Source organism: Podarcis liolepis, assembly GCF_965112155.1.
Source record: "Podarcis liolepis genome assembly, chromosome: 13".
NCBI classification, from domain to species: domain Eukaryota; kingdom Metazoa; phylum Chordata; class Lepidosauria; order Squamata; family Lacertidae; genus Podarcis; species Podarcis liolepis.
In genome coordinates this window covers 9,412,707-9,438,897 of record NC_139573.1, presented here as the reverse complement: position 1 = coordinate 9,438,897, position 26,191 = coordinate 9,412,707, and the positions used below count along the sequence as shown (strand labels likewise).

General features: G+C 39.5%; 1 protein-coding gene and 1 long non-coding RNA gene across 4 annotated transcripts in view; one reads left to right on the top strand and one right to left on the bottom strand.

Moving 5' to 3' along the window:
- Positions 1-5,655: 5,655 nt before the first annotated feature.
- The window catches only part of LOC310691375 (vomeronasal type-2 receptor 26-like), a 460,470-nt gene continuing 439,934 nt past the window's right edge, over positions 5,656-26,191 (bottom strand). The window contains exons 1-4 of one of the 2 annotated variants that reach the window (XM_083471152.1): positions 8,120-8,983; positions 7,533-7,754; positions 7,131-7,257; positions 5,656-6,817 (exon numbers count right to left, since the gene is read on the bottom strand). In XM_083471152.1, coding sequence (XP_083327278.1) covers positions 5,916-6,817; positions 7,131-7,257; positions 7,533-7,754; positions 8,120-8,920 — 2,052 coding nt within the window. In that variant the 5' untranslated portion in view covers positions 8,921-8,983 and the 3' untranslated portion in view covers positions 5,656-5,915. Of the gene's footprint in view, positions 6,818-7,130; positions 7,755-8,119 lie in introns of those variants that run through there. The other variant, XM_083471154.1, reaches the window with a different exon arrangement.
- LOC310691489 lies at positions 21,230-24,914 on the top strand. Of its 2 annotated transcripts, none has more exons than XR_014518518.1 (3): positions 21,230-21,324; positions 22,150-22,376; positions 24,615-24,914. It is a non-coding gene; the product is annotated as an uncharacterized lncRNA (long non-coding RNA). The 2 variants fall into 2 exon arrangements; XR_014518519.1 differs by lacking the exon at positions 24,615-24,914 and adding an exon at positions 22,606-22,948.

Genomic DNA, 26,191 nt, shown 5'->3' with positions numbered 1-26,191 from the left:
TTTATCTTTTAGTGTCTCAAAACTCTGCAATTTCAGATTATCTCCTTCCTGCTCCAAAATTTCCCAATATTTCGGCCACTTGGCCTCCATATTGAGCTTTTTCTGAGCCTTCGCCTCCATCGGTTACAACCACCTTGGGGTTTTGTTTTCAAGTAAGTCTTTATATCTTGTCCAGACATTAAACAATGCTTTCCTGACAATATGGTTTTTAAATGCTTTATGAGCTTTAACCTTGTCGTACCACAAGTATGCATGCCACCCAAAAACATTGTTAAAACCTTCTAAGTCCAAAATATCTGTGTTCTCAAGAAGCAGCCAGTCTTTCAACCAGCAGAAAGCTGCTGATTCATAATAGAGTTTAAGGCCTGGTAGGGCAAATCCCCCTCTTTCTTTTGCATCAGTTAGTATTTTAAATTTTATTCTGGGCTTCTTGCCCTGCCAGACGAATCTAGAAATGTCTCTCTGCCACTTCTTGAAACAGTCCATCTTGTCTAAAATTTGTAATGATTGGAACAAAAACAACATTCTTGGCAATACATTCATCTTTATAACAGCAATTCGACCCAACAAGGAAAGCATCAGATTTGACCATATTTCTAGATCCTTTTTAACCTCCGATCAACATTTTTCATAATTGTCTTTAAATAAGTTCCCATTTTTAGCTGTCATATTAATCCCCAAGTATTTCACCTTCTTAACCACTGTTAAACCTGTCTCATTCTGAAATCTCTCTTTCTCAGTGGTTGTTAAATTTTTCTCAAGGACTTTAGTTTTTAACTTATTCAACTTAAATCCTGCCACATGACCAAGCTCTTGAATCAGTTCTAATACTCTTTTAGTACTAGATTCTGGCTCCTGTAATGTCAATACTAAGTCATCTGCAAAGGCTTTCAGTTTGTATTGTTTAGCTCTGACCATTATACCTTTAATCAAATGGTCCCTTCTAATCATATTTAGCAGAACCTCCAGGACCAAAATAAAAAGTAATGGGGAAATTGGGCAGCCTTGTCGTGTCCCTTTCTCTATCTTAAATTCCTCTGTCACCACATTGTTAACTATTAGTTTAGCCTTTGTTTTGAATAAATTGCACTTATACCATTTTCAAACTCTTGACTGACCCCCATCCCCTGAAGATTTTTCTTCATAAAGCTCCAAGAAATATTATCAAAGGCTTTCTCAGCATCCACAAAAATTAAAACTGCTTTAGTGTTAATGTCCTCTTGCAACTTCTCCAAAATGTTAATTATATTCCTCGTGTTGTCAGACAAGTGTCTGCCTGGGAGAAAGCCAGCTTGGTCCTTGTGTATCTCTTCCCCTAGTACTTTTTTTAAGCTTTTAGCCAAAATGTCAGCAAATATTTTGTAATCCACATTCAGCAGGGATATGGGTCGGTAGTTCTTAAGTTGTGTCTTTTCAGACTCAATTTTCGGTATAAGTGTAAATATGCTTCTTTCCACGACTATGGTGCTTTTCCCCCCTCCAAAATTTCATTGCAAACCTCCTTTAGTGGTTGAATTATCCAGTCCTTCAAAGTTCTATAGTATTTTGAGGTTAAGCCATCCGGCCCTGGAGATTTTCCCAACTGCATATTCTGAATGGCAACTTCTACGTCCTGTTCCGTAATTTTATGGTTCAACATTATCTTATTTTCTTGAGAGATTTTTTGCAATCTGTTTGTTTTCAAGAACTGGATTCAAGAATTAACAGGATTTTGTCTTTCTACAAACAATTCTTTTACTTACTACCCAGGCATTTACTCTGATAATGAAAAGAGAAAAGTGTAATTTCAATTCCCCTTCATTCCCCAGTTCATAGATCCTACCTGTGGTATCTTGTAAAGATTCAAGATGTCTGCTATGTGAAAAGAGATGTCAGAGGTCAGTCCTCCAATAGCAGCTATGAGGTTCTTCTGGTTGCCACATTTGTAGTTGGGGACAAATCTATGAGATTTGAAGAGCAGGTCCAGAGTGGTCCGATAGGTCATCATCGCTGAATAGTAACTGTCATAGATGTGGAAACCAAGGGTGATATTTGGCAAGATCTTCAGGTTCTTGTTGATCTCTTCAATGGCAAACACCAAGGCCAGGACATGCTGATGGAACTTTGTCACTACACTACCAATGGAGTTGACATATTATTTTAGGAAAGTTGATGCCTAAACACATTATTATGTTATCCACATTCATTTCTGTATGGGTATCCTTATATTTATTCCTGATGTTCATAAGTAATAACCACTTTCATTTTAATCATCATTTCTGATATATCAGAATTCTGGCTCCACATTTTAAAGTCACACACATCTTCATCAATATAGCGAGCCAAGTTTCCTGCAGGTGCTATACTAGAAAGCAACATCAGTTTCCTGAATTAACCTCAACCATCCTGTTCCATGAAACTGATTGCTTATAGGAGCTGTTGGAGAACTTGCATTTTTAAAAAATTGCACTTCTCTTTTAACAACTGCCTGCAACAATAACATACCAGGGGAGCTTTTTCTGGCATGGATGTAATAGGTGGGCTAAGCTTCACCATCTATATGTCTATCACAAGGTCTAATAAATAACAGGAGCAGGGCCGGATGGTTGGGGAAACTGAATATCCCTCCCTATAGGGCATCATTGTGTGAGGGAGCAATCCCAAGCACAAGAAACTGGTGTAAAGCAAGCTGGTGTAAACTAAGCCAGGGAAAATCTTAATCTGATCCAAGCCTAGTTCAACAGCGAGATTGCTGCTGCTGTTCTGCATAAGCCTTGCAGAGGGAAAACAATCTGCTAACATTATATGGTGGGATACTGTTTTGCAGCAGGCTTTAAAATCATTTAATGTTACTCGTGCAGATATCACCTCATCCAGAGGCTCATCTGTACATACAATATGGGACTTCATCCTTTAGTGTGTGGTGACAACTACACTTTAAAATGCCTTCCCCTTAAATGTTAGACAAGCCATTAAAGCAGGGCTTTTTATTTCATCTGCATTGGAATTGTTTGAATGAATGGCATTATTTGTATTTTCAATGCATAGTTGTGGAACTTAAAAAAGTGTCTTTATTGCCACATTAAGTGAAGAGGGAAAGTATAATAATTTATATATATCAGCTCACTCACACTCACACACGACACACAGACAAACATATACATATCTATAATAACTTACTGTGGAATCGCAAACAGCTCCTGAGAATTATGCTGCTTGAAATCAACTTCAGGGGAAAAGTAAATAATCTGAGAAGCAATCTCACCAATGAGGAGGTCACCAGGCTGGTACCATTCATGAGGAACAGGGATGGGGTGACCTGCAGGACACTTCACACTATAGGCTTTGCACGCAATGGCAAGAAGCCGAAACAGTGTTAGGAGCCTGGAAGCAAAGCCTCTCTTAAAGCGCAGATTCACCAACTGCATGACTTTGGCTGCACTGAATGCTGCCTGAATCTAACAATGCCCTCTTACATTGAAAAGCATCACCCTGGCTAATACAAGGAAAAGAGAGAGTTGTGATAAGTAATATTAACAAAGCCCTGCCAGCCTCTCTGCGCCCCCCACTGCCAACTCTCACTGGCACGGGAGGTTATTTATAACCACTTCCAAGCTTCCTTATTGTTTTCCAGTGCCTTTTGGAAAGCCTTTAGAAATCTGGTCAAGTGAGCAAATTAGTGTGATTAAGATAATTGCAGGGGGAGATAATTACTTCTTCATACTTTCTGAGACACTTCAGCTAGGAAAAATGAAGACCCTTCTTTTGAGATTTAACCTCACATCTTCTCTGTTTCCATAGTGAGCAGATCCCATCTGGAAAATGCATCGAAATTGGAACTTATTGCCTAGGGACATAAGTGGTAAATTCTGAAATGGTGTGTAACATTAAGAAAATCTGAAAGCAAAATGATCGCTTTATTGTTTGTTTATTTATTTGTATTTTTTATTTCATTTTATTAACTTTATTTAATAAAGTTATATCCCATTTTCCGAGAGACCATCTCTGCACTGTGCAACAATATTTAAAATCACAGCTGCAGCACAACATGAACCGGCAACCAGTGCAACTTGTGTGCTATATGTGAAATAATTTCCCATCTCTCAGCCTCAACTAAAAGCCATGTCGCTGTAACTTCACTCATTACCTAAGAATATAGGCAGGAAGGAAAAACCAAGCTGACTCATTTCACATTTCACAGAAATTACTTAGAATATTACCTGCATAGTTTCCTTAATAATATTCTTTCTTTCTTTCTTTCTTTCTTTCTTTCTTTCTTTCTTTCTTAAAATTCAGAGCCTGGGGAAAACCAGTGTGGATTATCATAGTTTCCCATTTGATTACTAACTCCTGTGCCAGGTAACACTATTGCCATTGTGTACAGATCCTTATTTAGACAACTCTTACAATGTATATATAGCAAGTGTCAATGGGGGTCACTGACAAATTGGATTCACACACCTGCTATGTCAAACCTTGGCCTAGCTGTTCTCCTGTGCTCAGCTATGCTTTCTGAAGGGTTTTATTTGTATTTGGTTAAAAATTTGTATTTGATGCCTAGATCCAGGTTTAGTGTAAGCAATCTTTGATGAGAGAGCCCCAGCAGAGATTTTTTTAAAATGCAGCAAAGTGAAGTGTGGAAATGTAGTCTGTTAAAATACCCCATTCTAAGTTGCTTTCAAAGATCCCCACGAGCCTAAGCATAGAAAAAGACCACACATTGGGTAAGTTAAAAATGTTTTACTTAGAAATTCTTCAAAGATTGGATGCATATGTTATAAAATAAGCTGTGTTATTTAGGTTCCAAAATGTTTATTCATCATCATCATCAAACCTTTTAATGGCATCACATTCAAACATCCAAACATCCAAAACAAATCAATACTGAATTACCACTTCCCCAGTGGCACAAAACATTAGCTAAAAGAAAGGAGGTAGAGTGGTCTATAATCACAAAAATGTTTATTAAGTTATTTGTACAGAAACACAAATATTGCTTGCTCGCTCAAGTCAAGCTGCAAGCCTCCTGTTGCTATAGATAGTCACTTCAGAGGAACTACTCAGCTCAAATCAGAATCAATTTTCCATTAGGTAAATTCTATTCTAATCCCCATCTCCCATCTGAAACGAAGCCTCTCCAAACACTATCTCTATCTAACCTCTCACCTCCAAAACTCTCCCTCTCAAAGTGCAGCTCAATATCCTCTCAGAGAGAGGCTCCAGAACTCTGGTGGGATTCTGAGGAACCGCATCACCAGACTCTGATCTGGCTATGCTGTTTGTCACAGAGGCTGATTTGTCCCACATTGTGTATAGCACTTTGAAACTTTCCGCAATCTAGTGTTGTATATATTTTATGAAATAAATTACTAAAATAATGAAAACCAAATTGACCTGCACCTAAAATGCTTGCCTAACTCACATGTCAGTATAACAACAAGATTTTCACTTTTGAATGCTCCTTTGATTTCTACATCTCAAGATTTTCCTGAGCATTGTTATAAGGTGCACAATAGCACATCCCCAAAACTAAATTACATCTGGGGTCCTGAATCACCACACATAATGTTTCCCCTTTTTGGATTTCTAGCTTGCTGGACTCAATGTTCACTTTGACATACAGAGTGGCATCCTTTACTGTCCTTCCTATAGAAGGCATATATAAGTAAATATCTATAACTAATGTTATATGAATGTATCTCTCCCCCAAATATCTGGACTTCCCATAGACATCTGGTTGGCCACTTTGTGAGTAGGATGATGACTAGAATGTTGGTAATAAGAGGTTTATTTATCCAACATTGTGTAGACCAGTTTGAGATTTCTTACATTTTTATGAAATAAATTAATGAAATAATGGGGGGGGGGGCTGGACTGATCTGTACCTAAAATGCTTGCCTAACACATGTGTCAGTGTAACCGAAGGGACAAATCCTTTAATGTTTTCTTTTTATTAGCTGCCCCCTGCTATTCAGCTCAGGTCTCAACACAATGATGTAGCATTTGGGGCAAAAAATGCAGCCCAGTAGCCCAGCACTGGAGGCCAAGATAGAGAAGACTTCCACGGCCACCATGTCCTTTCCTCTTGTGCTCAAGTAAGTAGGAACAAAAGAGGCCCAAACACTACAAAATGCTAACATGCTGAATGTAATGAACTTGGCTTCATTGAAGCTGTCCGGTAACTTGCGGGCTAAGAATGCTACAATAAAGCTGGTGATGGCCAAGAGGCCCATGTAGCCCAAGACACAGTAGAACATGGTGACTGACCCTTCATTACATTGCACAATAACTTCTCCACTTACTGAATGAAAGTCCAAATCGGGGAAGGGAGCTGAGGTTGCCAGCCACATAGTACAAATGCTTGCTTGAACAAGGGAGCAAGTTAAAACAATGAAGATGGCTAGTCTTTTCCCCACCCACTTCCTCACGCTGGACCCTGGTCTGGTGGCCATGAAAGCTGTAACCACAGTGATGGTTTTGGCCAGGATGCAAGAAACAGCCAATGAGAAAATTATGACAAACATTGGTTGTCGGAGAAAGCAGGTCACTATACAAGGTTGGCCAAGGAATAACAAAGAAGAGAGGAAGCAGAACAAGAGGCAGAGGAGGAGAGTGTAGGTGAGGTCCCAATTGTTTGCTTTGACTATGGGCGTGTCTTTGTGCTTAATAAAAATCCCTAGCACCATAGCTGTGATGAAGGACAAAAAACCAGCAACTGAAGCTAAACTGATTCCCAGAGGTTCTTTATAAGAGAGAAAGTTTCTAATTTTGGGGATGCAAGCATCTCTGTTTCTGTTTGAATATTGGTCTGCTGAGCACTGGAAACAGTCTTCTGTATCTGAAATACAAATAGAAGAGACATTTTAGGGGCAATTCATTCACCACATCATATTGAGTTAAGAAGAAGAAGAGTTTGGATTTGATATCCCGCCTTTCACTCCCCTTCAGGAGTCTCAAAGCGGCTAACATTCTCCTTTCCCTTCCTCCTCCACAACAAACACTCTGTGAGGTGAGTGGGGCTGAGAGACTTCAGAGAAGTGTGACTGGCCCAAGGTCACCCAGCAGCTGAATGTGGAGGAGCGGAGACGCGAACCCGGTTCCCCAGATTATGAGACTACCGCTCTTAACCACTACACCACACTGGAACCTACCTTTCTGGTCTGAAATCTTCCCTTCTGGACATGGAGCACAATCATAGCAGCAGAACTTTTTCTCTTCCTTCTTCTTCTTATGATGACCAGTGTGGCAGTGTTCATTACACACAGAAAGTGGAAGCACCTATGCACAAACATGGGAGGGTTTGAGATTTGGGGTGAGAGATCGGTGGAGAAATTTATGCATGTCATCTCCAGAGCTACAGGATATTTTAGCAAGGTTCCACAAGTATTAGACATTCACAAATATAGCTATTTATTCCTCTGTTTTGCAGCCTACAAACCCTACGTATGTGGGGTTATTTGCAAGGCTACATTAGGTAGGTATAGTAATTTCGGACATCCTCAGTGCCTGTTTGCCCAACAGAAAGTCTGCTAAGAAATCCCTATCATCTCTACCTGATTAAATGTTTTATGCCAGACAATTAGCTCTTCATTAATGGTGAAGTCTTCTTCTTCACTGGGGTCCAGTCTCCCAACTTTCACTCTCTGGAAAGAGTTGTTGTGGAATGTGACCAGGTTCATAATGTCATATCCACCACTCAATTCCCTTTTATCATTAAAGGACACCATCACTCCAGCAGAGTTGTTAAATGCAACATTTTGCAGAAATATGTCAATCTAGTTTTGAGAGAGAAAAAAGTTTTCAGACTGAACTTAAATATATGGTCCAATGACAGAATGAGATGTAAGCCCAATGAAGCTGTTTCAATGTATAAGATTCATTGCAATTGTCACCTGTTTCAGCTGTTTCTCACATATGATAATTTTAATTGTGAATTGAAATGATTATGTAAAGACATTAACTTCCATGGATGCAGTGACTGAAGGTCATCAACATTACTCAACAATATTGTTCTTCGTATGGCTCTAAATGTATAAATGGCGTGCAAAGCATAAGCTGAAGGATAAACAGCATTGCTGTACTTTGTATGCGTAAGGTCACTATCTATTGCAATGAGATTATTTTGTTGTGAAGACATTACCTGCCAAGGCTGCAGAGACTGAAGTTCAATACTGCTACCATCCACCCTTGGTCTGTGCTTGGATTGGGATGAGTAGAAGGTATGAAGAGCATGAGCCAAAGCATAGACAGCATTATAGACACTGTAGCTGTGGCCTGTCATGTGCATTTCAAAAATACCCGCAGGGAGACTTTCTAGCCTCTCCTCTCCAGTACATGTGTCATCATCCATCATAGGCATCTCTGGATCTGGAAATAAACAGTCAAATGCTTGCTCCCAGAAGCCCTTGAGAAAACCATCTGCTTGGGTCCTGGAAGGCTTGAATCTCTGGAGAAATTCTGAAAAATCCAGAAGCTCTCTTGACTGAATTGTAAAGGAAAGTGCACCTTGGAAAAGCTGAAAATCCCAGTTTCTCTGAAGACCAGAAGATGTGAAATCTATCTGGGATGTCATAACCCATACCTTTCCAAATGGAGCATTTTCCTTATGTCCATGATCATGAAAAAGATTAACAATTCTCAGCCAGGCAATTGTCAAAGATTCTCCATAGCAGATAAGTGTTCTGGCCTTGTTATCTGTGAGAGATACATAAATTCTTTCAATTTTATGCAGTATTTCATCTACATTTTCCATGGAAACCTGCTCTGGGATTCTTTTTGTGAAGGCTGAACAGATTCCATGCTTGGAAAACAGTGGCTCGAGGGTCTTCAAGAAATGTTCTCCCGTGTTATCATCCACAACAAACAGCCCAACCCATGTCCATCCGAAATACTGAAGTAAACGGATAATGCCAATATATTGATGGCTTTCATTTGGGACCATGGAGTAAAAGGAAAAGCTCTGCAATGCTTGAATCTCTTCTGTGGCAAATGAACCATAGGTAAGCTAAAAAAAAAAACAGCTTTATTGCAGCAATAAATTAAGATGATTATCTCTGTGCCCATTTTGTTTGGTGTATGTGACTTCATAACAAAATATTTATTTACAAACTCTGTGGGTTTCAAAAGAATGACAATAAATCAATTTTCTGAGGCAAATAAGCATTTTCCAGTAATTTTTTTTCTGCTTTGCCTAAGCCTGGCAGCAGTAGTAAAGCTGTTCCATGTTGAGCTGTCAGTTCATGTGAGCAAACTGAACAGGTTTAGGATCCAGCCTAAGCTCCTGCCCAGTCTCATCCTGCCCCTGGAAGGCCTTTTGAGTGCAGGACTTACACCAGTAGTGGCTAAACTGTAGCTGAGATGAGATGAGCAAATTATAGTAGCATATCTTCAGCTGATCCAGGATTGGGGACTTAACACTCTCTGAACCTGTCTGAGCCTGGAGTTCCTCTGCATCATAAATCGCTCATCCTAGAACATCTTGCCACAGGATTCAGCCAACTCTGCCTTAAAAAAATTCTTTTAATTTGCATTCTCCCGCATTTTCCAAAACACAGACCCTACCTGTGGAACCTTGTAGAGGGTTAAGATGTCTGCCATATTGATAGAGATGCCAGATGTGAGTCCCCCAATGACGGCTATGAGGTTTTTCTGGATATCACATAAGTAGTTGGGGACAAATCTGTGTGATTTGAAGAGCAGGTCCAAAGTGGTACGATAGGTCATCCTTGCATCATAGTAGCTGTCATGGATGTGGAACTCAAGTGTAGCATTTGGCAAGATCTTTTGATCATCATTGATCTCCTTTATGGCAAACACCAAGGCCAGGATGTGCTGATAGAACTTTGTCACTATACTGCCAAAGGAGTAGACACAGTAATACTTCACACTTAAGCATATTCACACTTAAGTATTTGATGCCATTTTTCTGCAATCCCATTCATTTTTGTTAGAGTAGCCTTTTATTTCCTGATGTTTTCATTGGTTTTCATTTTTGAAATCCAGCATCATATTTTATAATTTTTTTGCAAGCAATTTCCTCTAATACAATTCTATCATCAATATATTTTGTCTTCTCATTTATTTTTTTATGTTGTGAACTCCCCTGTAATCTTTGAATGAAGGGTAGTATACAGATTTAATTAACAACAACAGCAACAGGTATCTGGCAGTGATGTTACTGCTGGATGGGTATTGCTAGCCACTCCTGCTTCACACAAACATGCAGCCTTGTAAAAGACAATTGATCTTTCAGGAAAAAAGGGGGAATATAAGTACTTACTGTAGAACCTCAAGTAGCTCCTGAGAAGGATCTTCCTTAAATTTAATTTCTGAGGAATGGTAAAAGATCTGAGAAACAACCCCACCAATCAGGAGGTCACCTGGCTGGTACCATTCATGTGGAACTGGGATTGGATCACCTGCAGGGCACTGCATTGTATTGACTTTGCACACAATGGGTAGCAGAAGCAGTAGCAAAAGCCTCTGCATAGTTGCACTAAATCTCCTCTTGGGGGCAGATTCCTTGGTGTTCATATACACCAACTGCCTGACTTTGACTACGTTAAATGTTGCCTCACTCTCACAATTCACTTCACAAGCTGAAACCTATCACCCTTGCTTTTAGCATAAGAATAGTTTGAATACTAATTTAAATAGCTACTGGTAATCCTCCTTTTTTTGTTTGCTTAATGCTGGTTATCAATGTGAAAAAGTGGAGTTGTGTGTAATCATTATCGCAGACTGCCTTCTCACCCCCCCCCCTCCTCATCCTCACTCCCAACCTTGTTTCCTTAATACTTTTTCCAAGCTGTTTTTTGACTGTTTTCTAGTGTCTTTGTGAAAGCCTTTCAATATTTGGATGACTGAACCAATTATTTTGAATTGGCTAATTGCAGAGGGAGATAATTACTCCTTCAGACTTTAGATTCTGAAGTAACTGTAAATGAGTTGCCTTGTTTTCGTCGATGAGAAAACTTCAGATTTCCCTGAAGATCAAAGCCCTGCAGGCCTTCCTCTTGGGCATTGCTAACCAAATGGTGCCAAAGAAAGATAGAACTTTTTTTATGTACGCCACTACAGCAGCAAGAATACTTATCGCAAAGCATTGGAAGACTCAAGATCTACCCACTCTGGAAGAATGGCAGATGAAGGTGATGGACTATATGACATTGGCTGAAATGACCGACAGAATCCGTGAACAGGGGAAAGAGACGGCGGATGAAGATTGGAAGAAATTTAAAACGTATCTTAGGAAATATTATAAAATTAATGAATGCTAAAATGTTGAGGTTTTTAGTAAGAAAAGGAGATTACAGCGACCAAAGATTAAGTAAAAGAAAAGAACAAATAAGGAACAAATTTGATAAAATTAAGTTTAGGATTTGCTGGAATAATTTTGGAAATTGGGATGTAGAAAGGGGAGGTTTGGGGGAGTCAGAGAAGTGAGGTTTATGAAAAAAGGAGATGAAACTATACATGTTTGTTTTGTCTTTTTATTTGTTTGTATTGTTTATAAAAATGTTGTAAAATCAATAAAAAATTTTATATAAAAAAAGATCAAAGCCCTGCAGGAGGGGGCACTAGGGGCGCATCGGAAGATGGCTGACAATAACATCTCTCTGACCCACACGAGGTAATTAGGAGGCTGTGATGGGAGTAAATAGCCTCCCTACCCCCCCCCCAAGGTTGTGAGGGAGCTGCCCTTGCCTGCTGTGCCCTATACCACCCCCGAATTTGTGGGGATGGGGGCACTAGGCATAATGCCCTCCTGTGGATCTCGGCTGTTGAAATGGAATACTAGGATGAAATGGAGAAATCAACTATGATTAAATGGGCACAAGATGTAGGACATAATATTATGATGGCTGACTGGGAACAGTTATGGACCACAGGTATGAAGTTTACGGCATGTAATGCCTTAAGAGAGAATATAATGAAAATGATCTACAGGTGGTACATGACATCAGTCAAGCTTGCAAAAATCTATCACTTGCCCGATAATAAATATTGGAAATGTAAAGAGACTGAAGGTATATTTTTTCACCTTTGGTGGACGTGCCCAAGGATTAAGACATTCTGGGAGATGATTTATAATGAAATGAAAAAGGTATTTAAATATACCTTCCTGAAGAAACCAGAGGCCTTTCTCCTGGGCATGGTCGGCCAATTGGTGCAAAAAAAGGACAGAACTTTCTTTATGTATGCTACAACAGCAGCAAGAATACTTATCGTGAAGTATTGGAAGACACAAGATCTACCCACCCAGGAAGAATGGCAGATGAAGGTGATGGACTACATGGAACTGGCGGAAATGACTGGCAGAATCCGAGACCAGGGAGAAGAGTCGGTGGAAGAAGATTGGAAGAAATTTAAAGTTTATTTACAGAAACATTGTAAAATTAAGGAATGTTAGAAGGATGTTGGAATGAAGTAATGTGGTTTTAGCAGAAATGCTATAAAGGATTAAGAAAAAACAGATTGTTAAATAGTGAAAGGAGGGAAAGTAAAGTTACAATATATTAAGATAAAATAGAGGACAAAAACTGGAAAAGATGGAAAGGACTTGCTGAAATAGCTAACTGAACTAGAATAGAAAAAAGGGAGGTGTGAGAAGGTCAAGGAAACAAGTAAATGAAAGATAAGTTATGGGAAGATTCATTGTATATTTTTCTTTTTTCCCTTTTTTCTTCTTTTCTTTATTGTGATGTGATGTTCTGTTTTTCTGCTTAATATGCTGTTTTCTATTTTTTTCTTTTTGTAATCTTTTAAATCTTAATATTTTATTTTTTTAAAAAAAGACAATAACATCTCTCCGACCCACACGAGGTAATTAGGAGGCTGTGATGGGAGTAAATAGCCTCCCTACCCCCCCCAAGGTTGGGGGGGCTGCCCTTGCCTGCTGTGTCCTATACCACCCCCGAATTTGTGGGAATGGGGGCACTAGGCAGAATGCCCTCCTGTGGATCTCGGCGCTCCTGGACGCTGTCTCTGATCCGTGCCTCTAGTTGCAAGAACTTCAAAAGAAACAATTAAGAGGAAGCAAATGCACATATTTCAAGGAAGGAGGGGGAGTAAAGATTGCTAACTGAAGAGATCTCTGATAAACAAGACGAGTCGGAGGAACAAGAATAAATCATGAGAAGATATGCCAAGACTCGGTATGGCAAAGGGACTGGATGGGGGAGGGGAAAAAACTTTCCTTTCTTTCCTCTATGTGATTAAACAAAAATCCTCCCCCCTCACAAGTCAGAAATGTCGTTTTAATGACTTAAGCTGTGGATTTATGACTGTGTGGAGATAAATTTTCTAACCAAAGCATGTTTTAAGAAGATCGTGAAAAGTATAAGAGCTTTGGAATGACGCAGTTAAAAATACCGTCGCCATGTTGGCAAGCTCTGTCGGAGGACTTGAGTCTGGGAGGAGGAATAGAGCTGCTTTTATAGTGTGTGTGAGACTCCTCAGAGGGACTTAAGAACGGCAGATTGCGAGATAAATGATGGAAAGAGCGATGTTATTTATAAATCGATGATATATGGAAACCATCTCAATATGAGGATTGGACGAACGGAAAAATTCACACAGGATTATAATTGGTGTTTATCTGCTGAAGGAGATTATCAGAAGAGATCATAAATAAAAAAATTAAAAATATATGAACAAGATGAGATGTGGAAAAAGCAAGATAAGACTGGATAGAATTATGAACTTTATTTGGACTGATTTGGATATTAACGCAGTAGCAAGAAGATGATCGGAATCCCCCTTCGGAACTTGAAATATGGGTCCCCTCAACAAATATTTAAAATTTGGCTTTGTAATTCGGAATTTATGTGATGTGATTTGACTTGATTTGATTTGATTGGTCAGTTAATAATTTTTATTTTTATTTTTTAAAAAAGAAGATCAAAGCCCTGCAAGAAAATCAGGACCTGTCACAAAGCCATAATCTTACCTACGGAAACCTATAAGTGCTAAATCCTAAAACGAAATCCACTGTCCAACTCCAATTTTGCAATAAAATTGTAACCTTGAATGTATTAACATGGGATCAACAAGAGGAGCAGTGACACTTCATTTAATCTAAAATTGTTCCTGTAGTCTGGTGTGAGCTGTTTTGTTGAGCCAGGTCAAGAGCACCAGAACACCAGGCTTATGTACCCCAGAACTCAGAACTCACAATGATCAACCATATCCTCCCCCACAGTAGCCAACTGTTCTCCACCTTAACCCCTATGCATTTTCCTAATCACCTTTTAAGGGCATTCAAGTTGCTGAGCATCAGTGTCTCTAACAGGAACAAATTCCATAATTCAACTTTGCGCTGTGTGAAGAAGTCTTTTACTTCATAAACAAACAAAATGTACCCACCTTCTGGTTTACAATCTAAAATGCCATAGTACAAAAGGAAAATGGATTGGGAGAAAGGGTTTTATTGCTTTCTTGGTTCTAAGAAGGAAGTGGGAGGGCTCTAGTACCCTGCCAGAGCCCATGCTCCTTCTTCCCAAAGCTGGGTATCTCCTTACCCACCTTTGGGAAGGCAGCATGAAGGTGGGGGGAGGGCGTGCCAAATGTTGGCCTTGCACAGGGTGCCATAGTACCCAAGTCCACAACTGTGAAAGTTTCACATTGTAGCAGAAGCACCCATTTTTTAAAGCACAGAGCTGGCAATTGTCCTCCACCTACTTCACACAAGGTGGCAGCATTGGCATATACAGAATACAAACACCACTGGCAGATGAGCATGAAGGGTTGCTGTTTCAACCATAAAGCAGTGTCCCCTCTACAACTGTCTGAAAACTAACAGTATGTAGGTCCCTCGAGAGTCTGATTCCCCAAGGAACTTCCCTACAATTCTTAACCAAAAGCCAAGGCAGTCTGATCCCATGCTCAATTAATAGAATGGCTTTAGATGCATACGCTTCTTTAGGTCAGCTTTCTTGAACCATTACACATGCTTTTTAGGTCTCATTGATAGTTTATGGTGGGTGGGGAAAACAGAACCAGGACAGGGACATAGCCACATGATGGATCATCTGCTTTGCATGTAGACAGTACAAAGTTCAATTTCCAGCATCTCCAAGTAGGGCTGGAAGAGACCCCCTACCTGAAACCATGGCTCTTTGCTGTAGGCACTCATTCCGTTCTCTAACCCAATCTCTCCAGGGTTGGAGTCAGTATGCTTCTGAATACCAGTTGCTGGAAGCTAGAGGAGAGAAAAGTGCTCTTGTACTTGGGTCTTCCTTGTACATTTCTTGCAGACATCTGAGTGGCCACTGCACTCAAATAGATGGGCCACTGGCCTCCACCAGGCTCTTCCTGCGTTCTTCTCTGCCACCTGAAACCTGTTGCTCAGTAGGGCTTATATTGCTCCCTACCCACTTTGCAAGAGAAAGGCTTCTCTCTTCTGTGAGCAGGGAGAAATGAGTCAACCATACAACAGACAGTCAAAGTGGGTAATCACATAACCTTTAAGAAACAAAAAAACCACCAACGAGTGAACAGTTTCTTTCATTGCTGAGCTGCTCTGTGTGAATGTTTAAAGTTTCTTTTTCAATCTACAACAGCAGATGGAGCAGAGCCAGTGACAAGAAAGGCCCAACTGCTCGTTTTGTCCCCATCCTCCTCCCTGCTGGGCAACACTGAGACTAAGGAGGAGGAAGCTGACAGGCAGGAAGCAAGTTGTAAGCAAGAAGGCAGGCAGGTGGAGGCTAGCTGAGGGCAGACTGAGGCTGATGGGAGAGTCCTAATTTGCCAGCCTCCTCTGTGAGCTGGGCTTTCCCAACATATCAGGCAAAGAGCAGAATGGCGCTCCCACACCCAGCATATAGAAGCCAGCTGCTCTGCATTCATCTTTGAAATCCTTCAAGAGTTTTGATTTTACAAGCAGCTTTTTTACACAGCTGAACTGCTGTATTTTATTTTTACTTGATTTTAAATCAGTCTCCTTGACTTATAATTTGAAACATGATTTTTGCCCTATTACTGTGCATGTGTGTATGTTCTAGTGGTTAGCACATCCTACTAGGACCTGGTGACCTTCTGCCAGTCATTGTCACCCAGCATAACTTACCTCATAAAATTGCTGTGAGGATAAAATGGGGAGGATGAGAACCATATATGTCACCTTGAGGCCATGGAAGAAGACGTAAATGAAATAATAATAATAATAATAATAATAATAATAATAATAATAATAATAACAACAACAACCACCACCACCTACTCCTAGGGATGGGGCTGAAATTAAATTTCATTGGGATTTAAAGAACACACCTAATTCAAACTTTCTGAAACAATACATGAACCAAGGTAACCATCTTTCAAAATTCATACTTTCTGCATTTTGCAATGCAGTTCTACAGCCAGGCAATGTGTACAAAACAACAGCAACAACCAAATCATATAGTGCTGTAAACTATGCAGATATATGCATATATTTGTGAAAATACCCTGAAGCAAAATTGCATATAATAATGTGCATATTAGGAGAAATCTTCTGATGAAACTTTGTGGAAATATATATGAGGTGAGAAATATGTATAACTGAAATTAAGTTTGGGAAACGGGGGCAAACTGAGAGGAACTGGGAGGCACTGAATTCAGTATATTTACTCATCCCTACCAAGTCCCTAAGTCATGTTTGCAGAAAGACAGAGGTTGCAAACTGGCTGCATTTCTCTCTTATCCTCACTGTGGTATGCAAATAAAGAGATTGCTTCCTCTTTAAATCAGTCAACATTGTCTCCCTACCCAGGACCACAATCCCATGTCTCTGTGATCACTTCCAAATTCATATCTCTCCAAATGGCAGTAGGAAAAATGTTCTTTTGGCTCCAATTTGTCTTCTTTGCAGCAGTGCTCAGAGGTATTTCCCTGCCCTTTCAGATTCCCTTGGCAAGAAGATGCTGAAGTATGCAGTGGTTTGTTTTATAATATATATTTCTTTACAGATGTCCACTCAGCGATTCAGCTTGAGCCATCTGAAGGGGGCATTAGAAGGCCCGGAGAGTCCCTCCGCCTCTTCTGTAAAGGTTCAGGATTCACGTCCAGTAACTATGAGATGCATTTGGTGTGACAGGTTCCTGGAAAGGGACTGGAATGGATTGCAAGGATATACGAGAGTGGGAGCACACAGTTTTATGCTGATTCAGTAAAAGGGCGCTTCACCATCTCTAGAGACAATCCATCAAGTATGGTGTACCTGCAGATGAACAATCTGAAACCTGAAGACACTGCTCTATATTACTGTGTGAGAAGAGACATATTGAGAGGAAGTGAGTCTGAAGCTAGTCAAAAACCCTCCTTAGCAGATGGTAGCTCTCAAAACTGATCCAAATATGTGAGTCTGGGTGAATGAGGCAGAACAGGGCACTCCCCTTGGTGACTTGGGAATTTACTACAAGTCCTAGAGTTCGCAGCAGGAGCTGATCAAACATATGTCATTTGCACCAGACGGAGACTTCCCCAGCCTTACCTGAAGATGGTTAGGAATGAACCTGAGACTTTTTGCTTAGAAAGTATGTGTTCCACCACCGAGCCATGCCTCTTTCCTAGTCTGTAGTTCTGGTTAGATGAATTCAGTAAGTTATGCCAAATAAGTTTTCCTATATTAACCCAATATTACTCCAATTATACAATTTATACAAATGCCAATTAATTCCAAATTAATTCCAATTAATTCCAAATTGGAATTTGGAGGTGAATTTGGTAATTTAAACCCATGCCTGTGCTGCTAACATCTCTCTGTAAAGCCTTGGCCTAGCTTCAAGACAACTGAGATAGAGTTTAGTTCAGGCAGAGTATTTTGCCATTGATATGTGTTTCTCATTGGGACTGGTAGGAAAGAAAGTACGGAGGCCAACAATAAGTAAGGTCAGAGCCAACAACAGGCTCCAGCAGATTTAGCACTTCATTGTGTCCCCAGTCAAGACGATGGCTTCACCTTGGGGCAGAGGTACGAACTTGAATAAAATATTGGGGGAGGGCACGTAAACCCTGCCCTGCAGAATAAGTCACATGACATGGTGCACGGGCAGCATTTGAATGGCAAATTGTTCCCCCATCAACTTTGAATGGCAAATGGTTCCCCCATCAACCTCAAATATTTTATCAGGTGGGTCGAAAACCCTTTGGCCTCTAGGAGTTTGCTCCTATGCCTTGGGTCCTGATTCTCTTTTAGAGAACAAAGACCATCTGTGATCACATCTATAAAAAAAAAAAAAGGATCATTCTGCTTCCAACCAAATTTGCCACTAAGGCCCAAACCTTTTATGTAAGCTTTGCTTGCATCCCAAACCATCTGTATCGCTTCGAGAGCAAGTGTGGTGTAGTGCTCAAGAGCAGTGGACTCGTAATCTGGTGAACCGGGTTCGATTCCCTGCTCCTCCACATGCAGCTGCTGGGTGACCTTGGGCTAGTCACACTTCTTTGAAGTCTCTCAGGCTCACTCACCTCACAGAGTGTTTGTTGTGGGGGAGGAAGGGAAAGGAGACTGTTAGCCGCTTTGAGACTCCTTAGGGTAGTGATAAAGTGGGATGTCAAATCCAAACGCCGCCGCCTCCTCCTCCTCCTCTTCTTCTCCTTCTCCTACGTCTTTATCAAAATTATTCTCAAATAACCCTTTTAAACTGTGTTTGCAATCTTGTACAACCTTCTCTTGTTTTAACAACAATGCATTAAACCTCCATCTAATAAAACTTTTGAGAGTCATAATGATTGGATTGCAATCTGAGAAAAGCTTTGGTAATATGTCTACTTTATTCACTTAAATTGCTAGCGTCTTAGTCAACCATATCATATCTCTTACAATGGTACCTTGGGTTACAAACACTTCAGGTTACAGACTCCACTAACCCAGACACAGTACCTCGGGTTAAGAACTTTGCCTGAGGATAAGAACAGAAATTGTGGCCCGGCAGCCCAGCAGCAGTGGGAGGTCCCATTAGCTAAAGTAGTACCTCAGGTTAAGAACAGTTTCAGGTTAAGAACGGACCTCCAGAACAAATTAAGTTCATAACCAGAGGTACCAATGTATTGATAAAGAGCTGGGTCTCTCACTGAAATATATAAATTGCTTTGCATTTCCATTTTTATATCTCTGGATGTCAGCAATTTTCATATTATCCATCATTTCAAAGAAAAATGTAGGTGGTTTACCCTGGAAATTTTTAATATTTTTCTCTGAAGGTCTGTCTCTAGTCCAGTTTTCCATAAGGCATCAATTTTCATATGAAAAGTCCATCAACCTATCCATAAGTCCTTCATAAAATATAGATTTCTCTTCATTTGGTGCAGATATGTCTACAGCCAGAGTTTTATCACCTTGGATATTAACTCCCACCCCAACATCTACCATTTTAATCAATCAATCCATTTTATTGTATATAGGCAAAAGACCTTTACAGCAGACAACAGAGAATAAAAGGAAACTTTCATCTAAAACCATACAATGTAATCTGTAGCAGTTTACAACATAAAAAGAAATTTACAACATTAAAACTTAAGATTGGAGTGCATTCACGTAGCTGCATATCTACCTCAGTTTGGAGCAAAAGTTGGAATGCATATATAGAAAAACTCCACACACACCCCATCAGTCCTGCAGAGATAAATTCCTCACGTGGCATCCCATAAAAATTCTAATCTTAAAAAATACTCTGTTGTTGTATATTGACTAAAGAACATCAATCCACTTACAGTTAAAGCACAAATATATGCTTATTTCAGTACAGTATCCAGAAATAGGATACATACAGAAATTATTAAATGTAATAATTAGCCATAGATGAGGTATAAATAAGACTTTTTGATTTATAGGAAAAGCTAATTGTTCAGTCAGGCATGATATTTCTGATCATGCAAATCTGGAGTCAAGTTCCCCTATCTTATTTTCTTAGGGACCAGAGAAGACTTCTGCTCACAAATGGAAGACACGATCCAACATGTTGCCTACCAGAAGGGTCAATTAGTATCAAAACACTGAGAGAGTAATTTCCCCCTTTTCTCTCTCTCACACACAGTTATCCACAGCACTATCATTTGCTCATGTGGTCAAAGCTCCAGAGACTTTCAAAAGGTTAGTAAAAAACAGTAAGCAAGTCTGAAAGTGATGATAAATGAACGCCTGTGCCATGGGAAGTTGGGATTAAACGCAAGAGGCAAGCAAGGACATCTCCGACAATTTTCTCCCATTGTCTTGTCAAAGCTAGTTAGAGGAAATAGGTGCAGGATAGATTACGTTATATTTAGAGAGAAACTTTGAGGAAAGCATGTTAGGAAAAACAATGTTTCTTCTTCTTCTTCTGCCTTCTACTGTGTCCAAAGTAGGTCTCATGAAATGTCACACAGGTGATCCTCTACCTATACCACATGAATGGTACCAGCCAGGTGGTTTCCTCATTGGTGGGATTACTTCTCAGATAATCTACTTCTTCCATGAAATTCTGTTCAAAGAACACCCTTCCCAGAATCACTTTGACATTCCACAGTAAGGATTGTCTTAGCCAAATCTGTTAAATTGTATATATTTTATAAATGTATAGGATGTATGGGGTAGTATCCAATGCTGTAAAGATTTGTGAATGGGGAAATATAAAAACAGTAAAAGAAATCATCATAATGTATATACCTTGTGCACTGGGATAGAGGTGGAGCATATTGTTATATTATTTTAAAGATATCACAGTGTTGCTAAAGACACTAGGCATTATAGATGAAAAACACATATGTTATATGTAACAAAATATAAATAAAGTTTGGTGAGAATCGTAACAGATGTCTGTAGGGAATCAGGAGAAATTGGAAAAGATATTCCCACTCCTGTAAGATTCAATTGCTCATGTAATGGTATTATAGAGTAATAGGTATATCTTCTGAATTAGAAAAATGATTCTATTCTCAGTGTGGTGAACAAGTTCTAGCAAGATGGATTTCTCTTGGCTTTTGCTGTAAATAAACTTAATTCTGTTGACACAGAAACTACAAGGTTTATAGCAGTATTTATTCCTGCATTGTAGATTCATTTTGTGAATTAATGAAAGTCATGTTATTGGCAGAATCATTACCAAGTTTTACCAGCATGTTCTGGCTCTGGTGTTTGCCATAAATGACATCAACAAGAATCCCAAAATACTGCCTAATGTGACACTTGGTTTCCACATATGTGACACCTATTATGATGCAAGGATGACCTATCGCACCACACTGGATCTGATCTTCAAGTCCCATAGGTTTTTTCCAAACTACAAATGTACCACAGAGAAAAACCTCCTAGCCGTCATTGGAGGACTGGGCTCTGACACTTCTTTCCATTTGATGGATGTCTTAGCTCTATATAAGATACCACAGGTACGATATGTGCATGGGGGCTGGTGGGAATATATATTTCTGTATTTACAACTTGGAATAATGTGATGGTTCAGAAGAAATAACTAGTGATATTGAATTTGCTTGAATTTCAAAGACCAGAAAAAGACCCTAAAGAAAAAGACCCCACTCCTAACTTATCTACACAGTATCTATAAATTTTCTTACAGCTTACATATGGCTCATTTACCATAGAAGAGACCAAAATAATGGAAGTTCTTCCCTTTTACCGCATGATCCCAAACGAAAACATTGAGTATGTGGGAATTATATTGTTACTTCAGCATTTTAGGTGGACCTGGGTTGGGCTGTTTGTTGTGGATGATAACAGTGGAGAGCAATTCCTAAAAATACTGGAGTCATTGTTTTCCGGAAATGGAATCTGTTCAGCCTTCACCAAAAGAATCCCACAAGAAGCTCACATGGAGGATTTCATAAATCAGTTTTTTGATTCTAGTTCAATTCATTTGTCTTCCCAAGATTGTAAAGCTCGTACAATTATCATGTATGGAGAATCTTTAATAATTTTGCATCTGAGAGTTTTTATATATTCACAAGATTCAGGAAATACAAAAAACCCATTATTTGGAAAGGTGTGGATTGTGACAACCCAAACAGATTTTATATTAACAGGTGCAGCAAGAGGATGGGATTTTCAGATGTTCCAGGGTGCCATTTTATTTGCCATTCACACAAACGATGTTCCAGGTTTCAGGGAATTTCTTCAGAATATAATCCCGACTAGGACGGAAAGAGATGGCTTCCTCCAAAATTTCTGGGAGCAAGCATTTGATTGTTCCTTTCCAGATCCAGGTATGCCTGTGATGGATGATGACACTTGTACTGGAGAGGAGAGGCTGGAGAATCTCCCTGCAGGTCTTTTTGAAATTCACATGACTGGACACAGCTACAGTATCTATAATGCTGTTTATGCTTTGGCCCATGCTTTGCATGCCATGGTCTTGGCTGGATCCAAACCTAAATTAAAGGCAGTTGGTAATAGTGTCAAACTTCAGTCTCTGCAGCCTTGGCAGGTAATTTCTTCTCAACAAATGCTTCATATTTCAATGTACATACTCATACAGGGTGATAATAGATTAGTTTTTGTCCTGCTTGGATAAATAATGAAAATGGTACACATATTCTTGTTTTGAAAACAGGGTTTACAGTTCCTTTCTATGAATGAAATTTGAAACGAAGGCCATTGTGAAATCTTAAGCATGCTGTTTTTCTTTTTTGATTTCCTTCTCTTTTTGCAAATAGCTCCACCATTTTCTTCAAGGCATCTCATTTAACAATTCAGCTGGAGAAACCATGTCCTTTAATGATCAATGGGAAATGCGTGGTGGATTTGACATCATGAACCTGGTCACCTTTCCCAACAATTCCTTTCAGAGAGTAAAAGTTGGAAGTGTTGCTCCACATGTTGCTGATAGGAAAGAAATTACCATTAGTGAGCATAAAATTCTGTGGCATGGATATTTTAATGAGGTATTGATTCTACGTCTATACTGGAGAACGCATTGTGTTGAACTATGAAGTCAGGAGTAATCTTTTCTCCATAACCCGACATGGCAATGACACTTGAAACTCTAGCGTGAATTCATTTTTTCCTTTCACATTCAGAAACCAGAGGTGGTTTCAGGGCAGCACAAACAGTTCCTCCCACACTGGGCACAAAGCAGAGGAGGCTCCCAGTTAGCACTTGCCCAGCTTGGGAAGGAGCTGGGAGGGACCTATGACCCTGTTGATATTCTTTCCCCTCCTTCACTCTTGGGTGGGTGGGTATTATGCTGCCATGTCTTCTGGGCTCCATTTGACATTAAGACTAATGGCATTATCAATACATTTCACAAAGGGTGTCTTTCTGTACATCACATTATGCCAGCTACATGGATGTCATGATCTACCAAAATAAACCATGGAAAATGTTTGGATTGGCACACACCACTACACAAAGATTGTGTCTTCCTGACAACATTATCTTAGTGAGCTGTCTTGCCTGTTTGCCTCTTTTGACCCATTTCTTTGCTCTTGTAGTGCAGTATCTCAACAATGAAATGTACACCACCATATCACTTCAGCAGAAATTGGATTGTACTAGATGAACCATGTGGGCTCTTAAGGTCCATTTCAATTCAACAACTCATTATAGTGTATTTGCATGTTACATGTGAAAGAGTTGGAGCTCAATTGTAGAACATATGTATTCCATGCAAAGGGTCCCATGTTCAGTCTTTAGGATCTACAGGAATGACTGCCTTAAATTCTAGGGAATTGCTGGTGCTACATTTCAACATCACTGTCTCAATGGTCTGAGTTACTATTTGACACTAGTGTGAGGTCTTCTGTGTTTCTGCTCTTTAAAAAACAATTCATATTACACTTAATTACAATAGTCTCAAAGTGATTTATAAAGATATCATACAAAAATCATCAGTGCGTGCTATAAAATCAAACCACATTAGCAAGACCACTGGAATCAAACAAGAACAATACTGGAAGTTCAATAGGGGCATCATAAAAATTCTACAAGTAGTAAAGACGCACTCAGTCATGCCAAGATGGAATAAAGCAGAATCGGGAATGAATGTGGGGGTGATGTTTATGAAAATATTGGCTATTCAAGTTCTGCCAGATCATAGTAACATCCTCTGACATGTAAGGTCACCTTGATAACAATCACGATAAGAACAAAAGCTTCAAACTGTATTACATTCATCATGATTTTGTCATTCCTGCATGTATTCTTCTGAACATTTTCAGGCAACTTACTTAGAGGCACATCTATGAGATCTGCCATGATAATTAAAATTTCCCATAAACCAATGGCAGAGGGGAAATAGAATATTTCTTACTGTAAATAAAACAAGTTACACTGGCACAAACATCCTGCATCTATATATTATAGATTATTTCGTTTCATTTGAATGTGCTGACGGCTGTCTCTATTGTTATGATACTTCATCAGTAACTGAGAAATATATCTTTTCAATATAACTAAGTATTTTTTTAAAAAAAAACCTAAAAATGTATATGGACAGGTGGTTCCTCTTTCTGTCTGCAATGAATATTGCCACCCTGGTCATGAGAAGAAACGGAAGGAGGGTGAAAAATTTTGCTGCTATGATTGTGCTCCATGTCCAGATGGGAAAATTTCAAACCAAACTGGTAGGTCATGTCATCTTGCCATAACAAAGGGTGAAAATATTTTGCTATATCCAGTGAATTGCCACTAATTTGGAATTCCTCCACCTCAACCCCTTTTACAGATATGGAAGACTGTTTCAAATGCCCAGAAGATCAGTATCCAAGCAAGAACAGAAGTCAGTGCAACCCCAAAATCATAAATTTTTTGTCTTATGAAGAACCTGTAGGAAAAGGCTTAGCTTCAGTTACGGCTTCTTTTTCTTTCATCACAACCTTAGTATTTGCTACCTTCATTAAGCATAAAGATACCCCCATTGTCAAAGCCAACAACCGGGACCTCACCTACATTCTCCTGGTCTCCCTCCTGCTCTGCTTCCTCTCCTCTTTGCTATTCATTGGCCAACCTGGGAATGTGACCTGCCTTCTCCGACAACCAACATTTGGAATCATTTTCTCAGTAGCTGTTTCTTGCATGTTGGCCAAGACCAGCATTGTTTCTCTAGCATTCATGGCCACAAAACCAGGATCAAGAGTGAAGAAATGGATGGGGAAGAAAGTATCTTATTCAATTGCTGTTTGTTGTTCACTGGTTCAATTGGGCTTTTGCACGGTGTGGCTCTCAACCTTTCCCCCATTCCCTGATTTAGACATGCATTCAGTGAATGAAGAAATCGTTGTACAGTGTAATGAAGGGTCTGTCACCATGTTCTATTGTGTCCTGGGCTACATGGGTCTCCTTGCCATCAGCAGCTTCATTGTGGCCTTCCTGGCCCGCAAGTTACCTGACAGTTTTAATGAAGCAAAGTTCATTACATTCAGCATGTTAGCATTTTGCAGTGTTTGGTTGTCCTTTGTTCCAACTTACCTGAGCACCAGAGGGAAAGGCATGGTGGCTGTGGAGATCTTCTCCATCCTGACGTCCAGTGCTGTGTTACTGGGATGCATCTTTTTCCCTAAGTGCTACATCATTGTGCTGAGGCCTGAACTGAACAGCAGGGAGCAGATAATGAAGAGACAGCATTGAGGAATTTGTCTTCATCTCCACAGTCATGCTAATTTGCATGATGGACAACTATTTCACGTACATATCAGTTAGAAGAACAGGGGCATATTCAGTTTTATTTCTCTCTCCTGCATTGTTAGCATAGATAACTGTCTCTGCAACATTTTAATTTGCTAAGTTATATTTTTTTTTAATTGGAAATTGTTCCCGTTCTTTTTCTTTTCATCTAACCGCACAGAAACTTTTTGTAGTTTCTCTGGTCTCTTTCCTTTCTTTTTATGGAATAACTTATGTAAGCTTGACTCACATCCTAAACTGTCTGTATCCCTATGTCTTTATTAAACTTATTCTCAAAGAATTATTTTAACCTTTGTTTGCAATCTTGTTCAACCTTCTCTTGTTGTAACAATTCATTAAACCTCCATCTAATAAAACTTATGAGTGTCATAATGACTGAACTGTGATCTGATAAAAGCTTTGGTAAGATGTCTACTTTATGCATCTCAGTATGTAACTAGCCCTGGGATGGATAGAAGAGAAGTTCCCTACCAGAGAGGAATGGCAAACCAAGCTGATGGACTATGCTAAAATGGCAAAACTGACTGGAAAACTCAAAAACCAAGAGAACAAAAACTGTATTAAAGAATGGGAAAAATTTATAATTTATTTAGGACACCATTGTAATCAGATGGAAAG